Source organism: Phocoena phocoena, chromosome 1 (assembly GCF_963924675.1).
Source record: "Phocoena phocoena chromosome 1, mPhoPho1.1, whole genome shotgun sequence".
NCBI classification, from domain to species: domain Eukaryota; kingdom Metazoa; phylum Chordata; class Mammalia; order Artiodactyla; family Phocoenidae; genus Phocoena; species Phocoena phocoena.
The window spans coordinates 55,102,001-55,117,997 of NC_089219.1; the positions used below are offsets into that span (position 1 = coordinate 55,102,001).

General features: G+C 40.5%; 1 protein-coding gene across 1 annotated transcript in view; it reads left to right on the plus strand.

Moving 5' to 3' along the window:
* ROR1 (receptor tyrosine kinase like orphan receptor 1) overlaps positions 1-15,997 on the plus strand; it is a 169,563-nt gene that overhangs the window by 137,958 nt on the left and 15,608 nt on the right. Inside the window, exon 8 of the mRNA XM_065885120.1 lies at positions 14,788-14,999. Within this exon, the coding sequence (XP_065741192.1) occupies positions 14,788-14,999 (212 nt within the window). The remainder of the gene's footprint in view (positions 1-14,787; positions 15,000-15,997) is intronic.

Sequence of the window (15,997 nt, forward strand, 5' to 3'; positions counted from 1 at the left end):
ATTGGAAGCAGAAAGAGAATTGTTTTCCCTGTGTCCTTGAGAACACCCACAAGGGAGGATGAATCTATAGCCATTACTCAGTGATCCAAGGCAACCTGTGGATAAACTGTGTCCTTCGTCTCATCCTTTTATACTGCAGAAGTATAGAAAGAAAATGAAGTTTCTGAATCAGTTTGTTCCTTTTTCTAGAAAATGTTTGGAAGGTAGGAGAAAGAGAATGGAAATGCTGCTGATACCTGGAGTCTCAGACTTTTTTGGAACTGATTCAACTTCCTTATCCTAGTTCTACTGATAATGTCACCTGGGTTTCCCAGGCATAGTGGGAGAGTCAGGATGTCACAGGAAAGCCACACCAAGTAAAATGGAGCTAATAATGATATACATCCAGGGTTTATTGAGAGAATAAATGAGTTGATATCTGGAAAACTCTACAATGTCTGGAAGATAATAAATGTTTAATAAATATTTTCTAATGTAACTATTATATAGTCAATATATAAAGAGGAATTTATTATAATTAGTATGTAGTCTTCACATATAGAGGAATGCTTACTCTCAGTTTAGCAAATATTGTTTGAGCCCACTATGGAGTCAGGAGTGTGAAAAAGGAAGAAAATACGATTCATGTTACAATCGCAATGCAGTGTGTGTGATATAGTAGAAGTTAGCACAAATGCTGTGGAGTAAAGAAGAGGAAGCTAAAACATACTACAGAGGTCATTGGGAAAAAGTAATAAAAATATTAAAAGAACCCTTAGTGATAAAAATTTGGGAAACTATTATACTACAGTTTCATTCTTACATGTTACCTGTTACCACGGTATCTTTTCCTGCAAAATGATTTTATAAATGGTTAAACATACTCAGTTTGAGAAAGAGGTAAGCAGACCCTTTTTGTGTCGCTGGCCTTTAAAATGCCTTCATATGCAGCATAAAGAACAAATTATGAAGTTAACTCTTCCAGAGCCACCATTGGAAACATCAAAGCAAATTATCCTGTATTTTTTAAATGGTTTGCACCTAAAATTTATGACTTTTCCCACATGCTATATTAATAGGAAATTAATTAATAGGAAAGGAATAAAATAAAATGTAGATTTATAATCATTTACTTAGTTGCCTCATCCCTTCTCCTACACCAGGTAAGTGTGAAGATTTGCAAGAGAGCCAGGTATAAAAGCAATACTTACTGAGCATCTCCCATGTGCCAGGCGTCATTCTTAGAGTTTCAGAGGCTTTATTTACGATAAGGGGGTTAAGAGGGTTAAGAATAGCCTCACGTTGTGACAGGTATTCTTAACTTTATGCTGCCAAGGAAGAAACAGAGGCTCAGAGAGCAACAGAGTCACCCCGCTAGTCTGACTCCAAACTCATCTTCCTGCTACTTCACTGTGCTATCTCGGGAGACTGATGTATGTCCTTAAGGAAACCAAATGAATTATTTTAAGGAAGAAACACATTGTTTACTCGACTCTGGGTGAACACCGTTGTCCTTTAGGTGACTTCTGACCCTTAATTTCCAACTATAATCCTCGTCAGAAGTAGGGAGATAATCAGACACAGGGAACATACTTGTGGTTGCCGGGGGGAGGGGGAGGGGGGAGGGAAGAACTGGGAGTTTGGGATTAGCAGATGCAAACTAGTATACATAGGGTTGGATAAACAACAAGGTCCTACTCTGTAGCATCGGGAACTATATTCAATACCCTATGAAAAAGAATGTATACCAAGATATGTATATCCGAGTCACTTTGCTATAGAGCAGAAATTAACACATTGTAAATCAACTATGCTTGAAAACAATTTTTAAAAATAATATAAAAATAAAGGAGTAGGGAGATAATTTGCTCATAAACTGGAAGATTTGTTGATAATCAGATTCAAGCTTTATTACAATTAGTTTAAGTCAACATTCGAAATGATACCTAAAAAATGTATTGCTTTCCATTTCAACGGTGTTCCTAAAGCAGTCAGACAAACACACTCTCCAAAAGATGAAAGAAACCCTTGAACAGTCTTTCAGACTGTGGACACAGAAAAAACGACCACCTATATTACCTACCATGTGCCTGCACGGTGCTTTGTACTTTACATCTTCATCTCCATTTAAAACTCATCACCACGCTATGGGATAGATGTTATTAACATATTCCACCAAGGTTCAGAAGGGTTAAAGGACTAGTCTAAATGAGACAACTCATGGGATTGGACCTTGAACCCTCGTCTACTTGCACATAGCTCTGACCAAACTCAAAGCTTGCACTCTTTCCCCAGACACTCTGCTGTTCCCCATTTAAAGATTTTTCAGAAATAAATAAAAGAGTGACAATAGGGTCAACCTCTGGATTTCAGTATACTGAGTCCCGTAACATGATACAACAACTAAACATGTTCCCTTGCTGATGAAGAATTCCATCGTAGTATTGTTCAGTATATTATTATTGTATTAATCAGTACAGTGATGTTGGAAACCCTAAGATATTTCTTTTTGAATATCAATCTGCATAATTCTGAGGACTGGTTAATTCTAGTCATATGAGGGATAAATTTAGATGAAAGTTAAATCTGCAGATAACAAGCCAGTTTTCACCACTTACAATAATACTTTTTTTAAAAAGAAATTTTCATTTCATTTGGAAAGAAAACAGTTCCTTTTGAATTCTTCAGGCCAAACCACAAATACATCCATTAAAGGAACAGGGAATCCTTGACATGTGATCAATAAGAAGCTGCTGAGAGGCCAGCGGCTCCCCAGGGTATGAAATAAAGAGAGCAGGTCGGCATCAACTGTTGCTCCAAGGCAAGCTTTCTTGTAATTGCCCCTTCATAGCCCACCTCTAACAAAATAATCATACTAGAATCCTACTTTTTTTTTTTTTTTTGTGGTACATGGGCCTCTCACTGCTGTGGCCTCTCCCGTTGTGGAGCACAGGCTCTGGACACGCAGGCTCAGCGGCCACGGCTCACGGGCCCAGTGGCTCCGCGGCACGTGGGATCCTCCCAGACCGGGGCACGAACCCACGTCCCCTGCATCGGCAGGCGGACTCTCAACCACTGCGCCACCAGGGAAGCCCGTAGAATCCTACTTTTATAACATTTCATTAGAGCGTTTGATTTTTTTCCCATTTCATCCTTACAAAAATCATAAAAGATAAAGCAGGAATTTCCTGCCCTACTTTAACATATGAGACAACCAAGGCCCAGGGAAGTGGTAGGACTGACCCAAGAACACAAGTTAGTTAACAGAAACCAAGTCTCCTATCCCTAGGGCCACTCACTGCTGTTTGTTCTGTACCAGTGGTTCTCAAACAGGGAAAGTTTTGCCTTCCAGGGTGCATTTGGCAATATCTAGAGATATTTTGGTCATCGCAGCTGGGTGGGGTTGGGGGATGCTACTGGCATCTATCGTGTAGAGGCCAGGGATGCTGCTAAACATCCCAGAGTGCACGGAACAGCCCTCACAAAGAATTATCCAGCCCAGAACGCCAGTAGTGCCAGGTTTGGGGAACGCTGAGACTGAATAAGAATTATACAATTTAGACTATAGAATATAGCATATTGTATATACTGTATAAATTATACAATTTAGACTATAGAATAACAATATTAAACAACAGTTAACATTTACTGAGTGCTTACAAAAAACCACTATGCGAAGAGTTTTTTATGCATTGTCTCATATATAATAGTTCTATAACTGTATGAGTTGAGTTTTATTCTACCCAAGAAGAGGAAAATGAGACATAGGTTAAATAACTTGTCCAAGGCCGCATGGTTAATAAGAAGTAGACCCAGGACTCAGAGCTATAGCCAGTCTTGTAAATTCTATGATTTATATATGTGTGTGAGTATTTGTGTGTTTATGTATACAAGTAGGTAGGTAGATGGATGGATTGATAGATGATAAATAGATTGATAGAGATAGGATAAGTTTGCATCTTATAATGAGGTGTAAGCTGTGGGGCATATCTGAAATGAGTTATTTTCCTCCTTCCTCTCAAATGGGATGGAGTCTCATGGGAATGTTCCTGCATTCTTTGTTAAGTCAAAGTTAAGGAGGTTTCAAAATCTCCACGGGGTTTCTCATTTTCCTACTGATATCTTTTGTTTTCATTTCAACTAAGTAAGGCTAAAAGAAGTATAGACCTAATTAAATGCAGAATGTGAGCATTTGTTGTACTTTCTAGAATAAAGGCACTTGAGAACAGTCTGCCCCAGATTGTTTTATCTGTGAACTTTTACTCTAAGACAGAACATAAAATTAAACACAACCAAGTATGTCTGCTGTGAATTCTGGGAATTGGCTCAGCGAGGGCTGTGTGCGTGTGCCCAGGCAGTGCCTGGGAAAAGCTAAAGAACAAAAGATAGTTTGAGCCAGACTTGACCTCTCATATTCCCTGTTTTTTCTTTCCTATCCCAGGCATCCAGCAATTAGAATGGTTATTATTTATTCATTCACTTACTAAAACCAATATGTGTTGAACTTCTACTACACTTCAGATTTTGCTAACAAGCCACGCCCTCGTGTAGCTTACAATCTAGCGGAAGAATCAGATGAAAAAGAATACAAATCACATTAAGCACTGTCTTACAGTTCCCAGCGTTAATGTGTGCTGTTATGTGCTTTTCTGTTTGTGCCATGATGTCTGCTGTTGGTTGAACACTGTGCTAAGTTCTTTACAGCAGCATCTGGCCTACGACTTAGCTGATGCTCAATAAAATGTGCTGAGTTAACCCTCATAATAACCACATGTTAAAGGTATCTCCTCCATTTTACTGATGGAGAAACTGAGTCAATGTTATTTTTACTAAAGCCAAGATCAGATCCACGGGACTCAAGGTCCAGCCTCTGTCCACCATGCTACAACTACTTAAAGGACACATTCTAGCTTATTCAGAGGAATAAACATTCCTTTATAATTTTCCTCTTCCCTTTGATCCTTATGAGCTCTCTAGGTCTTTGATTTTCTTATCTGAAGCTGCACAGATGCAGGAATGGAGCCCCCAGCCACAAGACATCTACTCTGAGACCCCAGGGTGCTCTACTTAGCCTCAGCCTGATAGGGACTAGGTCCCCCGGCAGCTCCACCCAGGCCTCACAGCGTTTGTCCTTTTCCCATTAAGCCCTAGATCTCCTCCCTTCCTGGCAGCCCCAGGTCCCCAGTCCTCAGAGTTGGCCATCTTCTGTGAGATCCTGCCTGCAAACCTTCATTCACTACGCTCTCACCTCTAGTCACTGTGGCCACCTTCCAAGCCAAATACTGTGGGCTGGGTGGAAACAAAGTTGAAAAAGAAACATTTGCCTCTGGTCTTTCCAGCTGGCACCTAGGCACAACTCCCAGCTTCACAGCTTCACTGTAGCCCTTATCATTGCTTTTCTGTGCAGCCCTGAGTGGAGAACTGTGGGAAATATGTTTCTTTGGGAGCTCCTTTTGCAATGACCTAGCCATTTGCCCTTGTCCGTATTCTACCACATAGCTTATATTCTGTCTGTCTCCCCAGCTAATTGAGATCCCCCATTTGTTTCTTTCTTGAATTGTATGGGGAGGCGGAACCTTGATTACATTCATGTTTTCATATTCAAACCTTGGCCCTTTATTTCACTCTAGATAAGTCCTGAGCCACAGTTCTTCCACTAGCCAGGCCAGCATGTCCGATTCACCTCTAATTAAAGGTTTCTCCATCTACCAAACAACTAGAACTTCCAAACAGCAGTAGAATCTAAGTCCCTTACATACGAACCTTCAGGTTGCGAACTTTCAAAGATGCAAACTCACGTTCCATCAGCGTCAGGCGTGAGTGAACTTGCAGCTTGCCCTCCGTCTCCTATTGCTGACGATCCTTCAGCTCTACCATCTCCCACCTCCTCTCCCTCCTCCAGTCAGTAATTCTTCTTGTCTGTTCACTCGATGCCAGCCCCTGGATGCCGGCTGTTGTACTGTGCTACTGTACTTCTCAAGGTACTGTGCTGTAAGATTAAAAATGTTCTCTTTATTTTCTGTGTTTGTTTTTAATATATTATTTGTGTGAAAAGTATTATAAACCTATTACAGTACGGTACTATATAGCCGATTGTGTTAGTTCGGTACCTAAGCTAACTTTGTTGGACTTACGTACAAATTGGACTTACGAACGTGCTCTCAGAACGGAACACGTTCGTATGTAGGGGACTTACTGTGTTGTTTTTACACCTAAACCAGCTTCACTGAAGAGTACCCATTGATAAGAAAGTAGTGAACCATTTGGCTCAATTTGGAGTTTTCATACCTGGCCTGTTGCTTTTGTATTTCCTTTTAAGTCCTTGCCTTGCAACGGTTTGCCAAAGGGCACGTTGCCCAGTTCTGTGCCTGAATAGCCCTGACTTGTCCCATAATCTTACAAACACCCGCCCTGGGTTCTGCTTTGTCACAAACCATTTTCTCCAACGTGGTGGTTTACAGTTTGGGGCAAGGCAGATGCTTTCCAGATTGCGAACATTGCAGTTTTTAACTCACTCTGTCAGCAGCCTTCTCCCATATTTCACAGAAGACCTGTTGTAAGGCAATTTGTCTTTCAGCCATTTCTTCAAACCAAAATTGAACATTACAGTGAATTGGATGGTGGGGAGGGGGGGGAGGAGGTAGGAGGAAGGAATAGGGTACTGCTTTGTATAGTCTGAAGTTTTCCGGAAGAGTTATTTTTGTGCTACAGAGATTTTCAAGATGTACTTTGGTCTCCAGTCTTTATATATTTTCGACAAAGTAAAGAACAATAGTTACCGAAAACTTATAACTGAGTCATATTCTATAAACATTTTTCACCAGGAAATAATTTTCTCTCAAAAGTTTTTTTATTGTCCCCAGTATGCATTGAGTCATTTACGCAGTGTGTCAGCTACTCTAGTAATAAGCTTTTGGAAGCCCTTAACCCTTCGGGCCCAGTACCACGCCAACAGGAAATGCTGCTCGTCATCTTGGACTTTTGGTGACAGAATTCTGCTATAACACCACAATGATTGTTGTTATTGGCTTTGCATCAGTCAAGATTCTGGCAGGAAACAAAAGGCACAGGCTAATAGACTTAAGAATTTTATAAAGAGATTGTTTTTAAAGGTGTTGGCAGAGTTGGGGTAAACCAATGAGGTACAGGACCTGGGGCTAGCAGGAGTGAGAAGCATTACCATTCTAGGCCTGGAGAATCAAGGGAATGATCGGTTACCCCTCCCCATAGAGTACAGCTGAGGCTGAAGAGAGGGCTGTCCAGTGTGTGCTGTGGCCTTTGGTGGAGGGATGCGGAACACACCAACCCTACTCTCTCTTCTTGCCCTGGGGTTCTTCTTATCATACCAATGCCTCCTATCAGCTGGACATAACTGGAAGCCAGAGTCCATTACTCCTGTACATAGAGGTCAGCCTCAGCATAGAGCTGGATAGAAAAGGACTAAGACTGGACCAGAGGACACTCAGGGAAAATATTCATCACTGGCTTGAAAACAATTGCTTCGTAAGAGAGTCCGAAGTTCAGTAGGGGTCTAAATAAGGTATGTCAGTCAACTCAGTTTATAAGATCAGAGAATCTTGAGAGGAACGTAGAAGTCAACCAGCCTCTGCTTGAACATGCCAGAGACCTCCAGAGACAGGGATATCTCTCTACACCAAAGTGATTATGGGGTGGCTCCCCCCGCTCAAAATCTGCCTTTGTATGCCAGAAACTAAAACTCGTATGTGAAATCTCCTGAATTTTTTTTAAAAATGTGAGCCACTAATTCAAACTGGGGTGGGGGCGGGGGGGAAGCCTAGTAAGGAACAAGTGTATTTACTACATCTGGTTTTTAACCTCTTGTGTCATTTCTCATCCAAATGTGAAGACATCTATTGCATCCTTCTTCGATTTTTTTCTTTGGTCTAAAGAGCATGTAGCTCTTCCCACCTTTCCTTCCCCATCCTCTTCCTCCTCTGGATGTTTCCTGCTCCTTCAAAGTCCTTCTTAAAAACATGACTCTTAGAGTAGAAAACTTTTGATGTCTTTTAACCAGAACCGACCAGAAGAGGACCATGATATTCTTGACCATGACTCAGTCCTGCCAATGAAGGGTGTTTCATTGCTATAATGCCATCTATGAAAAATTTTTGATCAATTTCATCATGCTGTTGTTGGGTCCAACTGAGCCTTCAAGTCTTCACTAAAACTTATTAGTCTTCTTTTGTTTGTTCATTTGTCTTTAATTTGGTTACCTCCAAAATTATTTAGTAGATTTGCTGAATCATGGACTTCTCTAAGCAAGGTCTTTAACCTAATTCCAAGCTATCATATTTATTTGTAAAATTTCAACTGTTGGTTTAAGGGTCATTATTTTAGCCTGTTGTGTATGAATCTCTAAAATTTTATTTCTATAGTCAATTAGGTATCTTCCCTAGATTCAGGCCATTTTCAAATTTGATAAACATATCACCATCAAGTAGTTGATGACAATGTTGAACAGGAAGGTTCTCTCAAGGACAGCCTTCTATAATTTGATGTTGTTTTGCTGAGTATCACTGTTAGGGTACAGCCATGTGGTGAAGTACAAAACCATCTATTGATATTATTATCTAGCCCTCCATCTTTTGTCCATAAGGATATCATGCATCACCTGATCAAATGCTTTGCTAAAGTTTAACTGTGCTTGGTCTACCACTCCAAAATAATCCTATCAAAGATGAAAGACATTTAATTTTATAAAATTTATTGGATTTTGGAACTTAAAAAATTAGCTCAACTAAAAAGTGGGCAAAGGACTTAAACAGACATTCCTCCAAAGATGATATACAAATGGACAACAAGCATATAAGGATATGCTCAACATCACTTATAAAGATTAAAGTAATTAAAGAAATCAAAGCTACAATAAGATCTCACCTCATACCCATTAAGATGGCCACTATCAAAAAATAGAACATAGCAAATGTTAGCAAAGATGTGGAGTATTTAGAACCATTTTGCACTGTAGGTAGGAAGCCAAAATGCTGTAGCTACTATAGAAAACAGTATGGATATTTCTCAAAGAGTAAAAAATAGAATTACCATATGATCCAGCAATCCCACTTCTGGGTATACAACTAAAAGAACTGAAAGCAGGATCTCAAAAAGATATTTGCACACCCACGTTCATTGCAGCATTATTCACAATAGCCGAGAGTAGGAATCAAGCCACATGCCTACCAGTGGACGAATGGATTGAAAAAAATGTGGTGTACACATACAATGGAGCATTATTCAGCCTTAAAAAAGAAGGAAGTCTTGCCACATGTAACAACATGGATGAACCTTGAGATTATACTGAGTGAAACAAACCAACAAAAAAACAAATACTATGATTCCACTTATATGAGGTATCTAAAGTAGTCAAATTCCTGGAAACAAAAAGTTGAATGGTGGTTGCCAGGGTCTTGGCGGAGGGGGAAATGGAGAGTTGCTATTCAATGAGTATGGAGTTTCAGTTTTGCAAAATGAAAAAGTTCTGGAGACCTTCTGTACAACAGTGTGACTATACTTCACACTACTGAAATGTACACTTAAAAATGGTTAGGATGGGGGCTTCCCTGGTGGCGCAGTGGTTGAGAGTCCGCCTGCCGATGCAGGGGACACGGGTTCGTGCCCCGGTCGGGGAAGATCCGGCTGGGCCCGTGAGCCATGGCCAATGAGCCTGCGCGTCCGGAGCCTGTGCTCCGCAACGGGAGAGGCCACAACAGTGAAAGGCCCACGTACCGCAAAAACAAACAAAAAAAAATGGTTAGGGTGGTAAATTTTGTTATGTGTTTTTTACCATAATTAAAAATTTGTTTTTGATTTAAAAGAAAAGTTTAGCCCAACTCTTTCCTTTTATAGAGGAGAAAACTGAGGCCCTGAGATTTAAAGAAACTTTTAGTGAACTCGTGTGGATTCTAGTTGCTAAGATTTTTTCTCAAGTGCTCACAAATGAGTTACTGCCCCTAACTTAATGTGGTTAAAACATTTTCCAAAGAGAAAAATGTTAATCACTGTATATGGGCTATTCAGAGTCTTTTAAAGAATTCATTTGAGAATACATAAGGCAATAGATCATCTACTTAGTATTTCCATTATCAAGTCAAGAGAGCGAATGGCTGGACCCAGCATGCCAACTGAAGGCCTAATTACCACAGTTTCTCCTTCGGCTTCCAGGTATACGCCTAAATATCACCAATGCAAGCCCCTGTCTGCCACAGACCTGCTTATATTGTAGTTTTCGGATAATAAATGGTGGCTATTCCTGTTTGTTTTCTATGGTTTTAATTTTTTTTTCAGACAAGATCATAATTCAACTTGTTTAATTTCATTTGAATTCTAAGGTTCTATAAGACTCCTTCCCACCTTTGCCAGATTTAAGATCTGAGCACTTTCGTGTTTTAACTCTAAGTAATATCCCAGATATGTTTCACTTCATAAAAGTACCTCTTGAATGAGAAATTGTGTTTACCTTGCTTTAAGCCCCAGGAGAAGAAAGAAATATTTTTTCTCCATTATATTTAATTACTAATCAAAGTATTGAATATCATTGTAAAAATAAAATAGGAATGTCAGATGTGAACTGTGATACCAAATTGTTGATTTTTAAAAGGAAATTAATCATGTGGTCTGGACTAAATTGTTGGTTTCAAAAATCCCAAGTATTTAACTTGATGTAACTAAATATGTGCATTTAACTTTTAAACAGTTATTCCAAAGTATTAAAAATCTTCCCCATTTTAATTTTCAGCCAATTTTCTTTGCAGTGCCTCGGAAGTGTCCATTACCCTTTAAAGTGAATAGTAAGAATAATGTCCATTGTTCTTATGTGATTCTTTTTAATAGTATAGTTCCCACTAGATATTAGTCCTTACTGAGAAGGAATCTTGGAATCTTAAGGAGAATGATGAAAAACAATTCCATATAGTATTTTAATTTTTATTAGCCATATAATTTAAAAAGCACAGAGGCATCGAAGACAGACTCGCATTCCAGCCCTGACTCCACCACTTCCTAGCTTTGGCAAATTTATCCTTTCTCAGCCTCAGTTTCTCTGTTTATGAAATCAAGATAACCCAAAGTGCTGGGTTAAAATGAAGAATAAAAATGCTAGGATATTAAAAAGGAGTTGGTCAAATGTTAGTTTTCTAATTTTCCATGAGTAAGGTTTAGTTGTTCTGTGGAATGTTTTGTTTTTGGGGGGTTTTTAATATTTTTTAAAATTAATTTATTTATTTATTTTTGGATGCATTGGGTCTTTGTTGCTGCGCGCAGGCTTTCTTTAGTTGCGGCGAGCAGGGGCTACTCTTCATTGCAGTGCGTGGGCTGCTCATTGCAGTGGCCTTGCGTTGCAGAACACAGGCTCTAGGCACGTGGGCTTCAGTAGTTGTGGCACGTGGGCTCAGTAGTTGTGGCTTACGGGCTCTAGAGCTCAGTAGTTGTGACACATGGGCTTAGTTGCTCCGCAGCCTGTGGGATCTTCCCGGACCAAGGCTCGAACCCATGTCAGGTGGATTCTTAACCACAGCACCACCAGGGAAGCCCCTATGAAATGTTTTTATATGAAGTTTTTTGAGCCAGACACCGACTCCCCTTCTGGCCAAATGCAGAGAGCTGTGTGGGAAAGGAAGCATGTCATCAGTAAGACTTACAATAGGCCTGAATTTGTTTTCTGTCACTTCCAACATGACCACGTAGTGTTCTGCTTGATTATTTCACTTGGCAAGAAGACATTGTGCTAGTTTTGCATATCCTCGCTGTAATCAGAAGGAGCCAAGTCTGACGATGTTTAAAGGATTTAGCTTCTTGAAGTTTGTTCTCCTGCAGACCTACAGGGGGATTTGTCCCAGACCTCCCGTTTACAGTCAAAGGCGTTCTGTGAATAATCTGATACGGACTAAGTACAGAATAGACTCCTTTGTTTGCCAGACAGGTGAGAGCCCTACTTTCTCTTGTTGCTAAAAATGTCGGCCTGAAAAATGACTAGCATTGCATTCGTACTAAATTAGCCTCGTTCCTTTTGTAATCTTACTCTCATAATGATTTCACTGAGAATCCAAGAATAACAAGAAGAGCTTACCCCCTTAGGGTCCTGAGAAATTTGAAAGTATTTTATAATGTTAACGCTAAGCATAACATCCAACAACTATGCAGCAGTTTTAGATTTTCCGAGGTTCTTTTGTGAACATCCTCTCTCACGTGAACTAAACAAGATGGGCAGAGCAGGTACCATTATCCTCCTTGAATGACTGAGGAGATGGAGGTCAGTGAGGTGACTCTTGCTTAAGGTTATTTAGAATTTCCTGCCCCAAACTTTTATTTCCTGAATCTTTTCCTACTCTGAGGGTGGGGGGTAAACATTGGGTGATTGAGTTGTAACAGGTACTAGAATAGATAGTTTCTATGTTACTTCACTTATGGTTTACAACAGTTCTATGAAATAATCCCATTTTACAGATGAGTTTGCTCAGAGTGGCCAAGTGCCTACTCAAGGTTGCATAGATAATGTCAAAGGCAGTCTTCAGAGGTTTCTCACTCTAAAACATAATCTTCCTTTATTCTGCTACATTGTCTATATAGACATAGCAATCTCTCTCTCTCTATCTGTCCACCCACCCACAGACAGGCAGACACAATTGTTACTAAAACACCCGAGACCCAGTTCTTAATGACTAGAATGATTAGAGTAGCCTCCAGAGATGCCTGGGTTATATGTCTACCTGCCACAGCCTACAAAGCGGGGAGTTCAAAAGCAGAGTACCTGGCAAAGCTTTTGTGTTATTCCCCACCTTTCAGACCTCCTTCATTCTTCCTACCTGTGTGAAACAAGAAAAATCCTACCATGAGAAAATAGGTGCAAAACAACAGCCACTCTCAAAGTACTGGCGGTCTAGTGTAGTAGCTGGAACAGGAGGTGTGAAGCAAGACCAACAGGAGAGGAATCCAAGCGTTGAATTACTAGCTGCAGGTCCTTGGGCAAGTAAATTAACCACTCTGCCCCTCAGCTTCCTCACCTGTAAAAATGGGGATGAGGATGGCGCCTACCTCATGGGGTTGCTTGTAAGGATAAAATGAATGAGTTTTGAAAAGTGCTTAGAATAATACTTAGCCCATATTAATAATAACAGCTAACATGATTTTCTGCTGGTAGAAAACACTCAAGAAATATTAAAACGATCATTTTTATTATACTCAGTCAGCAGATTTTACCCTTCCCCAGCCCCTCTGAGGGTTAACCCACAGATCACAGTCCCAGCACCCAGGTTTTGGTGCCCCTTCCTAATTTCTTGTGTTGAGTCTGTTTCTGTGGGGAGTGTGATTAATTACTGCCATATCTCACTGAACAGGTTCCCAAAGAAAGTGTTGTGCGAGTAAAGACTATGTACAAGTATATTCTCACTTACCAAGCTTTGCTGGGTATGCAGCTTTTGACCTCCCCACTTTGTATGCTGTGTCAGGGAAGAGGGACTGTTGGGCTCTCTTCACCACTCTATCCATACTTCCCTTGTAGTATTTCCAATAGCATATTGTAATTACCTTTTCTCTGTTTTCCTTAGCAGATCACGAGGTCCTTAAGGGCAAAGGACGTGTCTTAATTCATCTTATATTCCCAGTACCTAGTGGAGTGCTTGGCAGTAGTAGCTGTTTGTTTACTGACTGACTGAAACAAATGGGGGGATGAGGGAATGGATGCATGGTTAATTCTTTTAAGTAAATAATCATCTCTGAATTTTGTGTCAATCTGAATTTTCACACTTTGGATTTTCTTAAAGCTAGATAACTGATAAGGTTACTGGTGATCAGGACATGTCATTATGCATCCCCTCTAATTACTGTCCCATAATGCTTGCATTGTTTTACCAGTCAAATCATTCATTCATTTTAGTCTATGCCCAGGGTATTTAGTTTAATGGTCAGACTCAAGCCAAAAAAAAGAAAAGTATGTGTCCTTGTGTCCTTCTATACATGTTATATTCTTTTCCAAGCAATGGTAACAGTGGATGTATAAGATTTCAAAAATGTACTTCAGAGGGTTAGCACTCATAATTATTGAGTTCATATGAAACCATTTAAGAAGAATTCTTGGGTTTCAAAAAAGTGTCAAGTTATACAGTGATGCTGTGCAAGAGGGAATTGTAGACACCATCCCAAACAGATACTTCACTTTTGTGGATGAGAAAAACTGAGACACAAAGAGGTGAATGATTTGTTCAAAGTCATACAGCTCATCAGAGACTGACCTGGCCCTGAGTTCAGGTCCCCATATTCTCAGGCCAGTGGCTTTGTGGACCCTGGGCCAGGATTCTTTGGTGATATTGCTTCTGGAAGATGCAGGACTGGCCCTTTTTGTCCAAGCCAGCCAAGACAAGGGCATGATTTCTGGAACACCACGTTGCGGTGTTTGATTTGGGCTGGCAGCCAGTGGAAGAAGACCCCTGGGGTCCACGTTAATGCTCTTAGATGTATACAGTCCATCCATGTGGCGTTTAACTTTTAAGGTGTTGGAGAAATGCAGGTCTGCTGCTGAAGAGAGGCAACATCAGAGGGGGGACCCACACACACACGAAGTCTTCACAGTGTCCCTCTGCAATTTTTAAACGTTTGAACTTTAAACTTTTCAACTTTGATAAACAACACTGAAGGTTTGATGGAAACAAATTGTAATAAGCAAGGGTTCTTTTTTCTCATAGTAGATTTGTGTGTATAGAAGAATAGGAGGACATTTTAAGCTCTGCCATGTAATATTATTCCATGTGATTTGAACTAGTATAACTTTTGCTGTTTTCCATTTTCTACACCCAGATTCAAAGGATTCCAAGGAGAAGAATAAAATGGAAATCCTGTACATACTGGTGCCTAGTGTTGCCATCCCCCTGGCCATTGCTTTGCTCTTCTTCTTCATTTGTGTCTGTCGCAATAACCAGAAGTCATCGTCACCGCCTGTCCAGAGGCAGCCAAAACACGTCAGAGGTCAAAACGTGGAGATGTCAATGTTGAATGCGTATAAGCCCAAGGTAAAACTAGCAGTCCTGAGCTGTGCTTATTCTATAGACTTCAAGTTAAAGCAACATTTATAACCCACCCAAGCTTAGAAATCAAATGATATAGAATCAGAAATTTTATCAGTGCTAGAGTTCATTTTCAGCATAGCCATGCATTTCTAACTTTGTCCAAGGCAGCTTGAGTATACTTTCATCAGTGTGACCAATTCGGTGCTGGACCCGTCCTAGCACTACCTTACGTAGAGTTTGGGCTGGAAGGAATTCTTATGAGATCATCTCTTCCAGCCCCTGGGGACTCAGAATGTGGACTATTTTTCCACATTTTAAAGAAGGAAATTCCATTCTCTTCCAATCAAACTGAAAGAGATGAACAGAGAGAGAGAAATCAGACATTGTTTACTAACTTCACTTTCACAAAATCCTTTTGCTTGCACAGCAGTGCACAGGTATTAATACCACTGTACTGTACACTTAAAATGGTCAATTTTGGGCTTCCCTGGTGGCGCAGTGGTTGGGAGTCCGCCTGCCGATGCAGGGGACGCGGGTTCGTGCCCCGGTCCGGGAGGATCCCACGTGCCGCGGAGCGGCTGGGCCCGTGAGCCACGGCTGCTGAACCTGCGCGTCTGGAGCCTGTGCTCCGCGGCGGGGGAGGCCACGGCAGTGAGAGGCCCGCATACCGCAAAAAAAAAAAAAAAAAAAAAAAAAAAATGGTCAATTTTACGTTATGTGTTTTTTACCACAATTTAAAAAATCCTTTTCATGCCTAACCTAAATCCCTTTCTCTTTGGTTTAAACATATTTTAAGAGAAGTGTTGTCCTTCCCACAATCTTTGAATGCTGTTTTATAATAGCCCACCTTAGCCTTCTCCTCTCTTTGCTAAATCAATCCACTTCCTTTTAGTTTTTCCTCAACGTCTTTCAACATTTGGGTTGCTCAGGGTCCTGGCAAGGAACCCAGGGTCACTGGCCCTTTCCTTAAATGGAGCACACACATCTTGAGGCTGAAATAC